Source organism: Tasmannia lanceolata, unplaced genomic scaffold (assembly GCF_043159265.1).
Source record: "Tasmannia lanceolata isolate RefF3 unplaced genomic scaffold, GAP_Taslan_0.1 ptg000044l, whole genome shotgun sequence".
NCBI lineage: Eukaryota > Viridiplantae > Streptophyta > Magnoliopsida > Canellales > Winteraceae > Tasmannia > Tasmannia lanceolata.
Window position 1 is genome coordinate 25,616,607 of NW_027518721.1, and position 20,583 is coordinate 25,637,189.

Sequence of the window (20,583 nt, forward strand, 5' to 3'; positions counted from 1 at the left end):
GGTGGAACAAGCATATGAGAATTGTGAGTCGTCAAAGCGAGAGATCGAGGAGCTGAGCGAGTCTCTAGTGAAAGTTTCAATTACACATCATGGGAGTGCGAGTCAGGCAGCAAACATTGCCTCCCACCTTTGATCATCTACCCGGCATCATGTCTCCATAACCTATTCCATTGCCCTCCCTTACTTGAGCACCATTCCTTTTCTCATGCTTACTTTACTACTTTTATAATCTTCTTGCACTCACTTTAAAATATCCCCTAACTATATAAAACTCCACACCCACGTTCACTACTTAAAATATTACTGATAAGTTACACCTTTCCATGCACTCACTTCCGGCCTCAATTTTCGAACCTGACCATGTTCACTCCCCCTCTCTAAACCTAGTCAACCTACATCTCTTTTTATCTGTACATGTAAACATACATCCTTATATAGCACAGAGTGCGTAGCCCTTAAGGGTGTGAGATTTGATATACCATGTCAGAGAGTCATGCTAAGTCGGCCACTGGCCATCCAAAGAAGGGCAGGCATGGCTTCTCCAGGAGGTGTGCTTCATTGGTGAAGGAGCAACGCGCCAGGATTTACATCCTTCGGCGTTGCGCCACCATGCTTCTCTGTTGGTATATCCATGGAGATGACTAGGGAATAATACCACCTTTTCTGATCAATTCAGGTTTTCTTGCTTTTGTTGTTTCTTTTTTGTGAGCTTAGCCGGTGCACCTGAGCTGCCTGGTTGCCCTTCTTTCTTTCTCTCTTTTTTGACCCCGCTGATTGACGGCAGCAATCAGCTGGGTTTACGGGCACGGAGGGAGGTTTGTGGGCACGCTCTTGGCATTTTACCGAATTGGGTCGGGGATAGAATAACCATTTGTACTAGATACAAGAAGGCTTCTTTGCTGGTGGGGGAACTAACATTGTACAAGCCTACCAGGGCTCTGTATAATTTTCTTCCCTCTTTCCTTTTTCCTTTTTGTATTGCTGACATTGAGAGTAAAATGTACTTTCATGTTACTATACAATGAGGTGTAATTTCGCTACCTATTATGTCAATCATATTTATTCGCCTCATTTAGCAATCTCTCTCTCTCTCTCTCTCTCTCATATGGGATTTGCTAGGGACCATCGCAGCGGGATTTCGCAGGCCGGCTGTTGCATGAGAGAGCAGCCACATAGGCTCACTTTCAACAGATCTTGTCTCTCTCATGCAAGAGCCGGCCCGCGAAATGTCATCTGTGATGGTCCCTAGAAAATCCTCTTATTTATTTATTTATTTGCGGATCTTAAGAATTCGGTCAAAGGCTTCTTCTTTATGTTGACGAAGACTATTTCGCTTGTAATATATTAGGTGAAAGTATTGCCGATTTTTAGGTTCATTTCCTCTTCGGATTTGTGGTGTTGCTCTAGGGAGATATTGTCTTAGTAAGGTGAGGGAGGAGAGGCACCCTCTGGTCATTGGTTGGTTAAGCTCAACTTTGATGCATCAAATATCGGTAACCACGGTCCTACTGGTATTATATTAGAGGTCTTTTGAGAGATGAGTTGGGGTACACAAAGTGGTCCTTCTTGGGCCCTATTGGGATCATAAATACCTGTGAAGCAGAAGTTAAGGCTATTTTACTGATCATCAGGTTTACCGACAAAGGTGACTTGGATCAGCTAATACTGAAAGGGAATTCGTTGAATGTCATCAGGTAACTAGATGGGAGAAGTCCCTTCTCTTGGAGATTCATGAATTTTATCAAGGAGCTCCGGCATTGGTCGCATGGTTTTCTGACGTAGGATACTAGATTATTAATTATTTGGGTTTTATCCTTTTAGAAAGTAGGTGATAAGTTTATTAATTTATTAGGATTTTATTTGCCAAGTGTGGTTGGATTACCCTTCTAAATATAGGTGTTCTAATTTAGTTACTTTCTTTATGCGTTAGGATTCTAGATCTTTCTTTTAGGAGTTTACTCATTTAGGTATTTCATTACTTTTATATAAGAGGTTGTAAATTGCCAGTTAGAATCAATCATGGAATAATATCAAAGACGTTTTGTCTCTCTATCTCTCTCTTCTTTCCTAGTGGATTCTAGGGTTCTTCTTCTTCTTCCTACTGGATTCTAGGACAATCTCGGATCGTACGCTTCGGCTGCAATTTTTGTTCGGATCGTATGCTTTGGCTACGATTCCCGTTTGATCCGCTGCGTTAACTGGTATCAGAGCGAGATCTCTCCTCGGATTGGACCATCTTACTTCGACGTCAAACACAACAAGGAGGCTTGGATTTGTGATTCGGATTTCCTGCACAAGCAAGCTTTCCTGATCTTTGTCCAAGTTCTATCCTTCAATCTCTACCACCATCCACCACCAAAAAAAAAAAAAAAAGAAAAAAAAAATCAGCTGAGCTTATCCCTTCTCAGTCATCTAAAACTCTACCCACCATCCAACACTTGTTGATTTTTTCCGCAAACACCCTCACCCGTACAAATCTTCCAACTTCCATTTTTCTCGTGAAACCACAAGCCTATCAACCTTTAGCCCTCTGCCTTGTCCTAATTTTTAGACTTATTTTTTTCCTATTAATTAGCCGTAGTTATCCTATAAACTATTATGAGAAAACATTCCCCTTATATATCCTAATTTTCAGCCGTCCAAAAATTCCTATATTCACCCAAATTTCCCTTCTTTTTAGCCTCCCCAAATCTCATCCGACCCATCCATCCCTAAACAATTGTGGCTATCAAATCTTCCCTAATCTTTAGGTGCACAAAAAAATCCATTCCTATAAGGAATGTAATTTCGAACATATTTGTCCAGACATCCCAAAATTCAAAACTTCTCAGCCAAGAAACATTCCTATCTTGCGTAACTAAACAATCCACGATTTATATTCCTAAAGGGTTAATTACTGTTACGCGCCGGAGAGTGCAAAGTATGACATGAAAATGTTGGCTTTTAAAAAAACTCAAAAAAATGCTAGTTTATTTAAAAAATAATTTTTGAGGACGAAAAATGCCCTTTAGGTAACTTTACTCTTTTAGTTTTATATTTTACAATTTTACTCTTCTCAAGTTCTCCTTTCTACAGAGACGCTCGGAAGGTTTCTTCTTCGGCGAAATCCTCATTATTCCGGCGATTGAAGGCTTCTTTTTCGGAGAAAATCTTCATTTCGCCGGCCACAGATCCTCATTACTCCTCCAAATATATAAAATCTCATTCTCTTTGTAACGATTTCTCTCCTCCAAATATACAAAATCTTCATTTCCTGTTTCTTTTTGCAGAGACTTTCTCTCCTCCAAATAATTTTCCTTGGGTTTGATTGTTTTCCTGTTGTACATTGGTACAGATGGCCCAAAATATGTATGTAGCGCTGAAAATAGCATAAAAACAGTTAGTCGAAGCAAAAAATAGTTACTTGTAGCGAAAATTATTTGTACAAGGCTTTGTATCTTTTGGCTTCGACTATCATGTTTTTTACTTCGACTAGCCTTTTTGGTTTGCAGTCGCTGTTTGCCTTTGGACAAGTTTTTTTTGGCTTCGAGTAATACCTTTTTCGGCTTCGATTAACATTTTTTTGCTTCGAGTAACACTTTTTTGGCTTCGACCAAGAGTTTTGATTTCCAGGAACTTTTATGCTTTCGAGCAACAATTTTTTGGCTTTGAGTAACATATTTTTGGCTTCGAGTAACACCTTTTTGGCTTCGAATAACACATTTTTGGCTTCGACCAAGACAAAATAATATCCAGTAACATTTTGCCTTCGAACAACAGATTTTTTTTGGCTTCGAATAACACCTTTTTGGCTTCGACCAAGACTTATAATTTCCAGTAACATTTTGCCTTCGGGCAAGAGATTTTTTTGGCTTCGAGTAACATCTTTGTGGCTTTGAGTAACACATTTTTAGCTTCGAGTAACACCTTTTGGCTTCGGCCAAGACTTATAATTTCTAGTTACATTTTGCCTTCGTGCAAGAGAGTTTTTTTTGGATTCGAGTAACAAATTTTTGACTTCGAATAACACATTTTTGGCTTCGAGTAACACCTTTTGGCTCAGAATAACACCTTTTGCCATGCAAAACTCCAAATTCAACATGAAGATAAAACACCCCGAACTCACATTAAATCGATCCAAATATCCCTAAATATGCAGAAAAATGCAAGAAATCACAGAGTATGAAAACATCAATGCAACAAAGAAATTGTTAAGTTTTTTACCGCGATTCGGCGTGAGTAGCAGAAAACAAGGTGAAGCCTTGGGATTTCTCTTTTGCATCCAAGATTCAGAGTAAACGAGGCCAGAGAAAAGAGAAGATTTCACCGGAGATAAGCGGAGTTTCACTCGTCTTCACTCGTTTGGCGTTTGATTCGAGTAGGAAAATTTTAGGGTTTGAGTTAGAGAGGTAAAACGAATGGGTAAAGTAAGCTCGGAGCATTTCAGTCCTTAAATTCTGTTTCTTTTAAAAATGGGATTTATTCGAGTATTTTCAAAAAGCAACAGTTTCTTGTCATATTTTCAACTCTCTAACGTGTAACAGTCATTAACCCTTTCCTAAACCATCTAATCTTGCCCTCTTTTTTTTTCCTGCTCTATTTGCCGTTTAGCACCTCATAAAGCCCTTGATTTTTGGCGTAAAGCCATGGGTTTGCTCCCCAGTGACGAGCGTTCGAATCCCCCCTTGCTTACCCGATGCGTGTGGTTTCGGGGTTATTGTGTGCATCCGTAGGGAAATAGTCCTACCCCCGAAGGGGGTGGGGACACCCTTCCCTACCAAAAAAAAAAAACCCTGATTTTTTATTATTCGATCCCTAAATAATAGCCGCAGCCCCACCCTCCTATTTTCAGCCCAAACCAACCATCCATCATACCTTGTTCTCAAACCCAGCCACGAGCAACCTGTTTCACCCTAATTTCATGAGCAAAAAAAATATCCTTAAGTCATCTTAGCCTTCAAACTGCCCCATTTCATCCCAACTTCCTGAATTTTAGGCACACCCCAACTCCATTTTCTTTCCCTTTCCCCTAGTAGAATTAAACTCGAGGACGAGTTTTTTAAGTCGAGGGGATATGATGTAGGACACGTTTATCCGTTTTCTTTTCTTTTGTTTATTTTTATTTTAAAAAGATTAATAGTTAGAGATAAGTTAGGAGTCCTAGAGATAGAGTTAGGTAGAGTTTGAGGTTATTGTAATCTTAGAGAAAAACTCTATAAATATACGATTGTATCGTCTGTAAAAGATCGAAGATCTTCATTATGGACTAAAATTCCAGTTTCTTTTATCTTTTCCTTGTGGATTCAAGGATTCTTATTTCTTTCTTGTGGATTCAAGGATTTTATCAAAGAAGACGGTGTTTTTCTTCTCCAACGGTTGAAGACGGTGTTCTTCACCTTTCCGCATGCTTATGCCTATGTTAGTTGGTATCATAGCAAAGTGAAGGATAATCGTGAAAAAATTGTAAGCTTCAACGCACAAGTTGAAAATGAAAGAAGCTGATTTACCCCATCTCTTTGACAATGTCGTTCAAACCGAGCAAAGTGAAGGATATGTTCTACCTCAATTACCTAGGATCAAAGAGTTTATTGAGGCCTTGATTTCTAGTCGAATCAAGTCCAACCTTCTACGATGTAGATGGAAGTACCTGGTTTTATGGAAAGGAATTCAATTCAATGTCAAAGCAAGCAGTTCATCTGTAAAGATCTATTCCACGAAGGATCTAAATTTCATCTTGTTCAATTCATTTTTCTCTAAACTCGAGGGCGAGTTTCTTTCAAGTGGGGGGGACTGACGTAGGACACTAGATTACTAATTATTTGGGTTTTATCCTTTCAGAAAGTAGGTGATAAGTTTCTCAATTTATTTGGATTTTATTTCCTAAGTGTAATAGGATTACCTTTCTAATTATAGGTGTTATGATTTAGTTACTTTCTTTATGTGTTAGGATTCTAGATCTTTCTTTTATGAGAAATTTACTCATTTAGGTATTGCATTACCTTTATATAAGAGGTTGTAAATTGCCGGTTAGAATAAATAATGGAATAATATCAAAGACGTTTTGTCTCTCTATCTATCTCTTCTTTCCTAGTGAATTCTAGGGGTCTTCTTCTTCTTCCTAATGGATTCTAGGACAATTTCGGATCGTACGCTTCGGTTGCGATTTTCGTTCGGATCGTACGCTTCCGCTACGATTCTCGTTTGATCCGCTACGTAATTTTCAAGTTTTCCTCCATCATATCAAGCGGACAACAAATAGTGAGGTAGACCGGCTGGCCCATCTAAGGATTAATTGCGTAAACTTAGAATTCTTTGATTTTCCCGCCATGAGACGGCCCTTTGTTTAGGCTTTGTTTTGTTTTGGCATTGTTCTTGGTTCTTATTGACCATCCTTGGTCCCTCTTTTTACTAAAAAAATTAACCACTATTAAAATACACACACACACACAGATATATATATATATATATATATATATATATATATATATATATATATATATGGAAATGATATTTCTACCCCTTCAACATTTTCATACCATTTTACGTTTTATCCTAAAATTGAGTGCATTTCTACTCTTCTGTTCATCTTTTCCCCAAAACCAAACCATTTTGAAGAAAACACAAACAAAGTAGTGTGGAAATATCATTTCTATATCTCCCTATTTGGATTGGAGGAATCCTCTGAAAAAGTTTGTAAAGGAAAAATACTTCTATAATTTTCTACTTTTTTTACACATGAGAAAATATATTATTTTTTACTCCGAGAGACTTCAATTTATGATAACATCCATCTAAATTAACTACTTGGAAAGAAAAAATTTCCTAAGATTTTTTCCGTCAGAAATATTGTTCTTGCAATTGTTCGATCTAAAATCGTTTGGCGTGGTCGACCATTGCACCGATGATGGATGGGTGGATGTGTATGTATGGTGAATGCCTGAGTGTGCCAGCCTCATAAGAAACAAATCGAAACTCAATTCGAGAGGTCGATGATTGAAACATTTTCACCCCATGGGATTGGATTTCAGGCAATTGAGAAGAATAGAGGAATATCATTTCTTCCTTGGGCTCCTCTGCCTTTACACTCATGGAAATGATTTTTTACACTTGTGGAGTTTGTCGGGAGGTCATCCCTTGCGCACTCATGAGGGTTATTCTTCTTGTAGCGTTTTCTCTTGTCTTGAATTTGGATTTGAATGTGCTTTGCTTTTCCTGTGAATTTGGGATAAAATCCGAATTTCACAAAAGAAGCAACTGGCCAGAGCATATGACCCATGATTAACCCTGTAGGTTTGGTCTACGAATCAAAGTTGGGTAAGTTACCTAGTTTCAAGATTGGAAAGTGTTAGGCACCAATCTTACCCGACAAAAGTCGATCTTTACATTTTAAAAGCTTCGATTGTTTAAGTTCTAACTAAATGGGGGTAAATGTGAGTGCCTTATTTGAATAACCTAAATTTTTCTAATGACTTGGCTGTTCATAGTCTATACTCATGTGGGTCAGGAGTTGTGATCTTCTTTTTTTTGGTTTTTGATTGATAAGCTGAGGTTAGGCCAACCCCTACCAGGATGTTAATTAAAGAAAGATGAGACAATAGGAGAAACAAGGTGACAACTCCTCAATTCTTAGAACATTGTCTAAGGAAGGGGCAAAACTACCAAGGATATGATACCCTTCCTTGATAACAAAACTTGTTAGAATAACATAAACAAGCAAGAGATAAGAGAATACACAAGATCTCTAGAGTCAGTTCCCATTAAGACTACTGATCCAAGAGGTCTTTCATCTTATGGCTACACTTTCTTGCTCTCTGGCTCTTCCTCAACTTTTGAACCTTTGTGCTCAGTTCTCTTACACTGGTTTCCGCAGAAACCAGCCTTATTTTCCACAGAAACTAAAAATTAACGTGTTCTTTTACTTTCCTCGGAAACTTTTTTTTCAAACGTGGAAAATAAAATTAATTACGTGGAAAATGGGTTCCCTCGACTTTTCTTCTCTTTAGTTTCCAATATAAACTATCGGAAACCCTAGCTTTCCCTTCCCTTTCCGCGAGAAGAAGAAGAAGCTGCTTCTCTCTCTTTCATTCGTCGTCTCCATCGTCTCCACGATCTCAAACCTCCATTCCCAAACCAGGTACTCTCTCTCTCTCTCTCTCTCTCTCTTTCTCTCTGTGTGTGTGTGTGTGTTTCATTTTTTTCCTTTTTTTTGATTGCTACGTCCGTGTTCTTGATGTTGATATGGGTTTTGTTTTATAATTACTGCCATTTTTTTCCCTTTGCATTTTACAACTATTTCTGATTTTATAGATTGGTTAGAATGAAACCCAAATTTCTATTTCATTTTCACCCATTTTTACTTTACCACAAGTTTTCCTCTTTATCCCTTTGATAATCTTTGATTCAAGGTAATAAATCTAGGGTTGCTCTGAATTGCCATGTTATGAAATCAGTTTTAATGGGCTTCACGAGTTGGATTTTTTAATCAGTGTTATGGAGGATTAGGTAGTCAGCCCTAGAAAGTTTAGCAGAAGAGAGTGGAGATAGGTGAATGATACAGAAAAAAGACTTAGTGTTATGGCATTTATTTTCTTTATGTTATAGCACTCTTCTGTCGTGTACTCTGTGTTTTTGCTGTGTTAAACCACATAATTGTTAACTCATGATTCATGTTTTAATTAGGTTTTGACTGTTCACGTTTTAATTGTTATTGTTAACTCATGATTTATTTTTGAGTACTGTCCACTTGTTGTTAGATGGACGATAGGAGACTTAGAACCGAGGATGGTTGCCCCACAAAGAGGGCAAAGTTGATTGTGAGTGCTGTTGCGACAATAGTGAGCACAGCAACCACTGCACTCGTATTCTTCCAACAGTATTACGACGAATACCTACGAAGAGCTCCATACGAAAACAACTACTTCACAGATCGGGAATTTATTACGAGTGCCGTGACGTCAGACGAATATTGTAAGCACTTATTTAGGATGAACGTCAGGTGCTTCGGACGATTTATTCGACTGCTTAGAAGCACCGGCGAACTTCAAGATACAATACATTGTAACATTGACGAGCAGGTTGCAATGTTCTTACATATTGTATCTCACAAGCAACGGAACCGGTCAATTAGAGTCTTCACACAACGATAAGGTTCCACGGTTTCTCGTTATTTCAACAAGGTCTTGAAAACTATTCTAAGCTTGAAATCCGAGTTTATAAAACCTCCGACGAGTGAGATACCAGAAGTCGAATTGCACTAATCCAAGATTCTGGCCTTATTTCAAGGTAACCTCAAATACTAAGATTCTGGCCTTATTTCAAGGTAACCTCAAATACTAAGATTCTGGCCTTATTTCAAGATACTGACTGATATATTTTAACCTTTCTATGCTAGGATTGCATTGGTGCAATAGACGGAACTCATATTCCTCCTAAAGTGAGAACCGAATATAAGCCTCGGTTTATTAATCGAAAAGGTTACCCTTCTCAGAATGTGTTGGCAGTTTGTGACTTCGATTTAAAGGTCAATTACATTTTGGCTGGGTGGGAAGGATCGGCATCCGACTCAAGGATATTAGGAAATGCAACATCACGACCTAATGGGCTTCCTTGCCTTCCAGGTATCCTTTACCTTTCCTTCTACTTATTATGTCGGTTATGAATAGACAATGGCGATACTGAGACAATACTTTCTTCGTTGTAGGGAAGTTTTATCTCGGGGATGGTGGCTATCCTTTACTTCGTAGTTTTATAACACCGCACCGAGGCATAGCGTATCATTTAAATGAAATCAGGGGTCGAAGACCACGAACGCCAGATGAACTCTTTAATCACAGACATTCATCGTTCCGGAATGTAGTGGAACGTGCATTCGGCGTCCTCAAGAAGCGCTTAAGAATTTTAAATGAGGAACCGATGTACCCATACGAAAAACAGATTGATATTGTTCTAGCTTGTTGTTGTGTCCACAATTTCATTCGGAGGGAGATGGCAGATGATGATCTTCTTAATGACGTAGATCTAGAGTTACGAGCAGTGGTCCCGCCTGAGGAAGAAGAGCATGTCCCATATGTTCCACTTAGTAGGGTGATGATGCACGACAGGGGACTAGGATTAGAAATGAATTGACCACGAATATGTGGAATGACTTTCAACGTTGATTTATGTATCGCCTTTTTTTTTATGTTTATGGCTTGTTTGTAGCTTGTTTTTAAAAAACAATAAACTCATATTCTATGGTCTCATGAGTTTTATGTATGGTCTCATGAGTTTCTCGTTATTGTATGGTCTCATGAGTTTCTCGTTATTGTTTCAATTCATATAGGATGGCTGCAAGTCGCGTGGGTAGGAATCATTACTGGAATACTGAGATGCATAAGGTGTTGGTGGATGCGTTATTAGAACAAGTATCGGAAGGGCACAAGATACCCAATGGCTTTAAAGATGTCGCATACACGGCGGCAAGCAGAGCAATGAATAGTCGATATGGGAAAGATATGACGAAAGAACATATCAAAAATCGATTTAAGACCCTAAAAAAGAAATTCGTGGCTGTCAACACTATAATAAACACAAGCGGATTTGGCTGGGATGACGTCAATAAGAAGATCGAAGTGACGGAAGATGTCTACAATGCTTGGGTCGCTGTGAGTACAAAGTGACATCTTTGTTTCATTTGTTAATTACTCTGGCTCGTAATATTTATAACTATTTTTTCCGAATTTCTTGTAGGTTCACCCTGAACATAAGAAATATTTTACAGAGAAACATGTGTTGATAGATGATTTTCGTCACATTTTTGGCGAAGACTATGCCACGGGTGGGTGGAGTAGGGATGACGTTGCTCCTAGTCAGGAGGTGCAGAGTTCAGCTCCGCATATAGATGACTTGGGGATTGACGATACCCCTGAGACTGAAACAATTCCAGAGTCTCCTATGGTGGGTGAGAGCAGTAGGGGACCTAGGCCTAGAACTTCATCTCCGATTAGAGATTTTGCAAGAAGCGATGAAGGTCAAAGGGGGACGAAGCGTAGTGCAGCAAAATATATGAATTTGATGGAAGGGTTTACTTCAACTTTGGAGAAGGTTGCAGATGCAATCGAGGATCTATCGAAAGAACCTTTTGACAATGACGAGCTTCATGCTGCCGTGTTTGGGTTATAAGGATTCGAGGAGAAAATCTTGGAGAGGGCTTATGAGTACATCAACCGTAACCCTACGAAGGTTCGTGCTTTTATGAAGTACATCGTAGAAAGGAATGAGCGCTACATGTGGAGGAAGATGGAAAACCTTGAATTCTGAGTGATTGTGGATGTGGATGTGGACGTACATAAACATGTGGTTGTTGGATGGTTCTGGATGTGGACTTCATTTGGACACGATCTTTTTTTTTGTTGGCTTGTCTGTTCTTTTTGGTGAACATGTTTATGCACTATTTTTATTAGTTAGCTTGAACTTATAAATGTAAGGACTTGACTTGGTCTTTTTATTATGCGATATTACGGTCTGCTTCTTCTTGGCAACTCTATATTTATGACAATTTTTTGTCAAGTCTATGTTGGTTGCCTGATTTATATCTTGGCAACTCTATATTTGTGACAATTTGATTGGCATTGTTATTGTTCAACTTCTGTTTGTCATGATTTTCTTATTTTGATTGACTTCAGAGGGTTAGACCCACTTATTTTAGACTAGATTTTATGTTGCATCATTCTGCATATCAGTTTGTCACAGTTTCTATTTAACAGGTTTCTATTGAGTTTCCCTGCAACGAAACACATATTTATGTTAGTTTCTGTGAGGTTTCTGTCAGGTTTCTGTGCAACGAAACGCTCATCTGACAGGTTTCTGTCAAGTTTTTTTTCCTTTACTTTCCTTTCTGCCACATCAGTTTTCTTCCCTTCACTTCCCTTTCATTTCTTTTCCCGACGAGAGAAGAGAGCATTGGGGATTCTGTTTTTCTTTGATTGAGGGGCTTAGTTTTCTTCCGCTGGGGTGCTCTTCGGGGTGCTCTTCTTCACCATCTTTCTGTTCCGACTCTTCCTTAGAATTCTGCCCTTGTTGCTTCTGCGGGATGGGTTCCTCATTGGATTCTTTTCCATCTAGATTGTCAAGGGTGCTGAAAGCATTGTTGACGGGGACTCCATCAATGGTTTGGCTTTGATTCTGATGTGCATCCTACTGTCTTTCTCCATCTTGTAGCAGCAGCCTCCTCCCGAATCTTGGGAGGAAATTTAATGGATACATTGTTGTCTGGAGAAAGCGTTTCAACAGATGGGGTGCCTAGGGATAGAGGCTCAGCATTAGCAAAAGAGTTCTGAGTTTTTTTAACCCATTCTTTCTTCGTTTGGGGTTTTGGCCTGTCTTAGGGTGATATGGAATAAGGGCAACGTTCAGGGGAGTGGCTAAAATCCTGGCACTGTTTACATACTCTTGGCTTCCAGTCATATTTGACCTCTTGAACCTGGGACCAAGCGGTGTACGAATAACAACAGATCCTGGAAGGGAGTTCTCTGCTGTGACTTCTACACAGACTCAGGCATAGCTTAAACGAGAGGCTTCGGCAGTTTTGGTGTCCATATACAAAGGCTTACCGATGGTGCTCGCTATCTTTCCCAATCCTTTTGCGGTCCAGAACTCCAGGCCAAGAGCTGGAAATCTAACCCATATTGGAATACAAGAGAGCTTCTTTCGGACAAGGGGGCATCATGGGTACCATAGTTGAAGAATGAGAGCTCTCCCCCCCATAGGTGGTGGTGGGGGATTCCAATACCTTGGTGCAATCTTCATTATTCCCGAATTTGAAGAGGAAAAAATTGTTTGGTAGTGCTATCAGCTGGAATTCTGCTTTCAAGTTTCATTTTCTTCTCAAATGGTCTTTCAGAGCTGCATAATATGGCCTCTGCCCAGGAAATACCAAAACAAACAGTTGTTCCATTTACCTTCTGCTTCACAGTATTCATTCATGTCAAAATCTGCTTCAGCAGACCCATCATCTACCAGTATTGGGGGAAAGAAGTCTAAATTTGTGTCTATCCTCTATAGCCTCTTGGGGTGGCTTGTTGAAAAGGTCTATCCAGATACCTGATGGATGGGATGCTTTGGTTTCTGAACTTTTCTGGGGAAGAGGGAGGAAGGCCTCAGTTTCTTTGGGGAGGAGGTTTTGCTGAGTTTTGGCGGGAGACTGAAATTCAAGTTTTGGAAGACTAGCAAGCTGTTTCTTGGGGGAGCATTTAATGCGCTGTCTTGAAAAGTGTTCAGGGCAGGGATTTCATTGAAATATTCATTTTGGTTTGAGAACAGAGCCTGGTGACTTTGACCATGCTTTGATGAAATTTCAAAGCTTCCTGCCTCAGCTAGCCGAGGGTTAATAGGGAAGCTAGTGCATTGGGAAGGTAGCTGACAAGGGTGATAGGGGAGGACAGGAAGAGGCAGAATTTTTAGGACTGTCGTAGGTTTTCTTGCTGATCTTGGGATCCTCACCAGGAGGGGAAGGAACGGGAAGGATTGAATCTGGTGATGAGAAATCATCTTCTAGGTTTGGGTCTTTCTTTTCCGAGACGCAAGCTTTCTGAGCGAAATCGCCATTGAGATGGCTCCCATCAGTTGCAGAAGGAAAGAAGGGTGGGATTTGGAGGAGGTTTGGATAACTCAAACTCCGTAGGGGATGAGAAGGCATATTTCTTTATTTTATTCTTTTTTGAGCTGGACCCTGAAAGGCTTGGAGAGGGGTTTTTTTTTCTTGCTACATGATTCTTGCTCTTCCAGGTCTCTCTGGTCAAGCAGGTAGGTGAGAATAGCTCTGCTATTCGATCTAGGATCAGGAGGCTCGGGATTGAGCTTTGAAAGGGACATGGACATTGAAGCTAAGATGAGACTAAACTAAAACTTATTGGATCGGAAATCGCTTGAATGAAATTAATCATACTCTAGGCTGAAAAAGAAAAAAGAAGATAGAAACATACCTTCAAGCTTAGTTTGTGATCCTTATGCCTAGCTAGATGCCTAAGTGCCTATGTGAGTTATTTGATAGCTTATGGGATTGATGATGATTTGATTGTTGAATTGAATTTGATTAAGTGATTTGAGTGAACTATGCTATATGAACTTAGATTTAATGCAATGAACTTAAATTGTATTTTTAGTATTTTGCATAATTTGGAATCTAAAGATTTTATTTGAGGAATCTGGAGTGAAATCTCTAAGTTAAGAATCTAAGACTATTTTTGTTTTGGAATTTAGGATTTGATTTGAAATGCTTACAATTTTTTATGATTTAGATGAAATTCTTAAGTTCCTTAAGGTTTTCGAATTCTTTAGGGTTCTGAATTAGGCAAACACAACTAAGCATGCAATTTTTTATCAAAATAAGCAAAAAACAAAGAATGGAAACAAACAACCTAAACATGTGATTTCTAAGCAACAAATCATGTAAGAATCATGCAAAGAAGCAAACATCTAAACATGCAACTAAGATATGCAAAGGAAATAATTAAAGCATGCGAAACAAGAGAGCAATCAGCTATGCCATAGAGAGAACTAAACATGTAATCTTAACAAAAGAAAACAACTATCCTGAAAACAATTGTTTTGGGAAAGGGAAAGGAAATGGAATAAGGGAACTTGGGTTCGCCAAGTTGCCTACGTACCCTAATCATTAGGGATCAAGCCAAACATAGTTCAAAGGGAAGTTGGAAGTATAAATTTAGAAAGGTTTACAATTTGGGATCAAATATATAAATTTAGAAAGGTTTACAATTTGGGATCAAATATGTGTAAATTTAGAAAGGTTTACAATTTGGGACCAAACATGTAAATTTAGAATATTTTCAATTTGGGATCTCTTTCCAATTTTAAAGCTATTTTCAAAAAGTTTCCAAACTTGGAACAACTTTCTAAATTGGAACAAGTTTGTAAACGCGTTTTCAAGGGTTTCCAAATTTGAACTTGTTTTTCAAAAGTTTCAAATTTTCAACTTCTTTCCAAAACTTGCTATTTTTGAAAGGGAAATGAAATCAGCGCCCCAATGGTTTGATGTTCATGCTCAAGTTTCTTGTCTTTTAGAATCCAAAAGGAGGGGTCTGATGCAGAGCATCCCCTAGTGCATCGGCTTTTCATTGGACTGCATTAGCTTACGGGTAGTGTATTGCATTTTGTCTTTAGTTGGAGTCCTTATTTGTCATTTTTCCTTTTAGTGATAGCCTTTTGATCAGTTTGTAGTTTTATGTCCTTAATGATCATTGTTCTTACTATGGGTACTTTACTCTTCTATTGTAATGGGTTAGTGTATAAAGCCCCATGGTTTCGCATTTTACCTAATTTTTTAATGAATTGAAATTTGCAGAAAATTTCTTCTCTTCTGAGAGAGTCTCTTGTATCTCCATCTTTTTCTTGTGAAATGGGAATTGTAGGCCAAGGATTCTGGTTTTTTTTCCATTTCTCCCTTTTTTTACTCCTTGTTGCATGCAAGGATGCGTTTCCCTTTTTTTACTCCTTGTTGCATGCAAGGATGCGTTTCCGATGATCCCGTGCTTGATCCGACCATAATTTTAAAATATACATACATCTATAGACATCATATAATACATACTTTTTGAAAAATAACTTGGGGTCACTTTTTCCACACATTCAAACCGTTCAATTGCTGCGCCCCAACATAAATCAGCGATGCCGCAAAAATCATTTTTCATATGATGACCCTAACTCTTTTGACCCTTAGAGAATTATATACGGTGTTGTTCGTCTACAGATCTTCACTGCCTTCAGATCGGAGGATTTGGATCATCCTATGGAAATGATTTTTGGGTCACAACCCATTGCTGTAGGTTAAACAAGTGAATGGCATGGATCCTAGCTATATTATGTCCTTGATTAGGTGCACATATATATAATAGGTGGCCCCACTGTACATGGCGTCTGCCCGTATGTGCACATGTTTTTTTTTTTTTTTTTTGCGCAAAGCTTCGAACAAGGTGTACTCTGCGCATACCTTTTGTTGTTGCTAAATAGGAGATGTTAGATGACGTTCATGATCCTTGTTCGAAGATCTAAATCATTCATTTGTTTGGCCTCAATGTAAAAATAGGTGTCCCAAAAATCATGTCTATCAGATGATCCTAGCCCTCCAACTGCTTCAGCCAATCATCCACTCCATATATCCTTTCCATGGAATCAAGTTAAAATTATTTGGAAATAAAAGTTGATAACTCAAAGCGATCTGATTTGATTACAAGACATCTGCACGTACAACAGTAGGGAAGCTGGCCAAAAACCATTTTATTGAGTAGCTCTTACATGGATTTTGTTCCTCCCCCTAGTTAGGGATGTGGTTTATGGGAGGGGATATATAATCTAGTAGAAAGGAGTTGGAGGGAGTGTGAATATGAATTAGCTAGCCAGGGAAGGCTGCGACTTCGAGGCCCTTGGTGGAGAAGCAGATGGGGGCATCGTAGGTCGTGAAGAGGCGATAGGAAGAGATGAAGGAGAGGGGGATGTAACATGCAACTGCTCCGAAAGTGAAGGCAACGGAGACTGTGGCCTTTCTGCAGAAGCCACCAAAGACTTGGCATGCTTGGCTCCAGGTGGTGGCGCTGTCCCCCTTGTACGCTAGATACACCACCTCTGCTGACACCGTCGCAGCCGCCAGTATCACATATGTCACAACCTACACCATAAAACTATAACATAATCATTTACATAGTAAGCGAACAGAAGCTAAGAACAATGCCATTTATGCACGGTGTTTGGGTCCATCTCTGGACCATTTCCCTTAATTGGTATACTCTTATTAACTAATCCTAGCCCCTTATCAAGAGTGATGAAATATAAATTTATTTAAGGAGCAATGATAGGATGGAAGGGCGCCTTGCAAAAACCACCTTCAAGAGGGGAGCCCTTAAAGAAAGCTGGTTTTGTATATTCCTCAAAGAAAGCTGATTTCTTGCAAGGGCACCATCCATTCTATATTCCTCTTATTTAAGATGTCTCCAAGCCATTAATTCTTTTGAATGGGATCCCCCAATTAGGGCTTGAGCCCACATAGATATATATTAGCGTCCAAGGTAATTTTGTAAAATCCTATTTTGAAGCCCCTAATGGCACTTACGCCTAGGGTTGCAACTCGGGTCGGATAGGGTTTAGTTTTCTTTGAGAAAAACCTAGATTCATAAACCCGACCCTACCCAAGATAGTTTCTCGGGTTGGTTCGGGTGGGGTCAGGTTTTTATTATTTAGTGTAGTTTAGGGGTACAACTCATGTCCCTATTGGGTTCAACCCGAAAAAAAGTCGGGTCAGTCGGGTCATGTCAGGTCAGGTTTGGGTTGGAAAAAGGGTTCTTTGGGTTGGGTTGAACCTCGTCGGGTTGGAAATTGGGTCAAGTCAGGTCGGGTTCGGGCTGGAAAAAAGGGCTCCTCGGGTCGGGTTGGTCTTAACCCGTCCCCACATAACCCGAGTTGCACCCCTAAGGATAATGACTAATTCCAAAGATTGTTGAAAATGACTAATTTTCACACCCAAATTGTCTAAATATATATCATCAAGTGCATAAATTTAAGAAGGAAAGTACTTTTTCATATCTGAAAACAATTATATCAATATATTAGAAAATAATTTGCAATGTTATTCAATAGATATTTAAGTAAGTCATATAGGACACCTATAAGAGTCCGGTTAGGTTTCGGAATTCGGGTTTTTTTTCTTTTAACGAGACTAGACCCACAATTGGGTCGGGTTTCTCAATCTAAAACCATAACCGACCCAGGACCCATGATTTCTAAACCCGACCGTGTTATTTTCGGGTCGGGACAGGTCGGGTCGATGTGGGTGGATAAAACCTTTACCAAACCCAAGTTGCGACCCCACTTATGCCTTGTCCTTAAATTTTCTCCGGTAAAAAAGGCAACCTCCATCTGGGCCCCTCTTTTTCGAGAGAGAGAGAGATAGGGGAGTAATCTCATATCTGAACTTGTTTAGCCAACTTAGCAATTTTCTCCTGAAAAAATGGGATAACTGTAAAATAGGTTTTGATAAAGGGAAATGATATTTTCCCCCTCTTAAATTGTGGTCGGGTGAATTTGGGGGGGATTTTATCCGTCAGAGGGGAGGAAACTATCATTCCCCTATGATATATTGCCTAAAAATTTCCATGAAATCGATTTTGATAACCCATAGAAAGTAGAAAGTGGGAGACTGGCCTGGTCGAAAAAAAATACGGTCCACGCCCGAGACAGAGACATGTTGATTGAGCGAGGAACGGCTGTGTAAAAAGCAGAGAAAAGAGAATAGCCGGCACAGATCCCATTGGCGTAGAGGAGGTACCTGCGTGGAGTTAGTGAAATGCAATAGGGGATCAGATTGATGGCTCAGAAGGTATGAGAGAGAGAGAGAGAGAGAGAGAGAGAGAGAGAGAGATGGGAATAAAAAGGTGTTTGTTACTTGAATCCCCCTAAGTTGTTGTATGAGACGGATCCGAAGTCATTGGCCTCCACATTCTTTATCATCACGGCGAGAGCGGCGATGCAGAGTGCAATTGGGACGAAGCGGAGTAAGGTCTCGGCAGTGTGCATGCTGCTCATTGGAGAAGATATCTCTTCTTTCTTCTCCATCCTAATCAATTCTTTCTTTACTTTTCTCCTTTGGTTGTTTTGGAGTGGTTGGGAGCTATAGAGTTGGGCCTCATTTATTAAGAGAGGCTGTGGGTAGGTCATTATTAAAGAGGGGTGTGCGTGAGTGAGAGAGCGGCATTCAATTAATCCTAATGGAAACCACACATCCCCAAGTGCCACGAATTGAGTAGAGTAATGGCGGATCATAAATAATTCTAACTACCTATACCCTTCAATTTACCCTCCCTGTTCGATCATCTTGTGTCCTCCCTTGGATAGCGGGTGATAAACGTCTGCCCCATAGACAAGTGGAAAAGGCCATTAAATGCTTTCGTAAACCGAGCACCATGTGTCAATTCAATTCAATTCAAAGGACCATTTTGTCTTCCTCATCGCTTTCTCTATTCTTGTATTTTCTTGTTCTCCACCTTCAACAATTGTATCCGCCCACCACCCAATCAACACCGGAGATGAAGAAGAAGACGAAGAAGAACAAGAAATTAGAAAAAAAGTATGATTAACTTCACATCGGCAAAAAACGAACGATCAAAATGATTAAAAAGGGCCAAATTGACAAAAATGAGATCAAATTAAAGTTAAAATCGAATCAAATTGACAAAAATATGGTATAATCGGCAAAAATTAGTTCAAATCGGTAAAAAACAAAAGTTCAGACGGATAAAAATAAAGTCAAATCGACAAAAATAAGTTCAACACAGTAAGAATTGAATCAAATTGGCAAAATAATAAGTTCAAACAAAATATGGGTCAAATAGCCAAAAATCAAGTCAAATTGGCAAAAAATGGGGTGAAAATAAAAAAATATTGTAAAATCGGAAAAATCATGTCAATTAGACTAAAAATAGGTTAGATTAGCACAAAAATCAAGTCAAATCAACAAAAACAGGCTAAAGAAATAAAAATTAGATAAAATCAATTCAAGTTGAATTAAATCGACAAAAAATGAGGCCAATCATAAATTTAAATCAAATTGGCATAATTCAGGTCGAATTGGTAAAAATAGGTCAAATTGACAAAAAAAATGTGTCAAATTGGAAAAATAAGATTAAATCAGAAAAAAATCGGATCAAATTAGTAAAAATCAAAGCTGACACCGGCAAAAATGTGTTGGTGGGATTTATTGCTGATGGAGATTTAAGATCAAAAGTAGTAATGCTTCGAGGCGCGTAATCGCTTTCCTTAAGACAATATTCGCCCCCACTAGTAGTGTGGGACGATCCTACAAATGTTTAGCGACGCTTTGCACAAGCGGAATCAAACCCAAAATGCCCTTTAAGAATGACAAGCCTTAGAGAAATTCACTAAAACTGTTTCTGTAGTAAAACAGTTTTTAGTGTATTGTTTTCATAAAACTCAATCTTTAAAAACTAATAGAGTAAACAAGATTGGGGAATTTCAAGAGAGAAAAGTCTAGCAATAACTAATTCATTCTTTAAAAGACAGATTTTCTGCTCTTTCTATGGAGTGACATATGTCTTTTTAATGTGAAAAGCATCTCTTCAAAGTACCCTTTAGAATGTTAAAAACATCCCTTCAAAGCACCTCTTGGATTGGTTCGAATAATAATCATTCGATCTCACATCTTTGCAATTTAAAGGTTTTGGATCATCCACAAGGTGTCCCTTGTGTTTGAAAATCATCCATGACTGTTGGGAAGCAAAAGACATGAAGAAAGGTTGAAAAAAGGAAGTGAAAAGCCACGTCTATTTTCTCTCAATGGATAGATTTTCGAACATCCGCGGTCGACCGGGCTACTGCGGTCGCCCGCCGACATGCTTCTGTCTCTTTTTTTTTTCTCAATCCAAAGAACCGCGGTCGACCGGCCCTACTGAGGTCGACCGGCCATACCTTTATGGAAATCACATGCATTTCCAGGTTTCAATCCGCGGTCGCCCGGGAACCCCCGGTCGACCGGCCTTGTCTGAAAATCTGTTTTAATTCTCTTTTCATTTTGATAAAACACTTCAAATATTTTTACTTAAC

The 20,583-nt window shown here is 39.1% G+C and overlaps 1 protein-coding gene across 1 annotated transcript; it reads right to left on the reverse strand.

Annotated features, from left to right (window-relative positions):
* Nucleotides 1-16,157: 16,157 nt before the first annotated feature.
* Nucleotides 16,158-18,696, reverse strand: LOC143863941 (CASP-like protein 2A1). Its single transcript, XM_077374744.1, has 3 exons — nucleotides 18,410-18,696; nucleotides 18,169-18,292; nucleotides 16,158-16,639 (listed from the first exon to the last, which is right to left on the reverse strand). The coding sequence occupies exons 1-3, from the start codon at nucleotides 18,679-18,681 to the stop codon at nucleotides 16,367-16,369; spliced, it is 669 nt and encodes a 222-aa protein (XP_077230859.1). The 5' UTR covers nucleotides 18,682-18,696; the 3' UTR covers nucleotides 16,158-16,366.
* Between the last annotated feature and the right edge of the window lie 1,887 nt (nucleotides 18,697-20,583).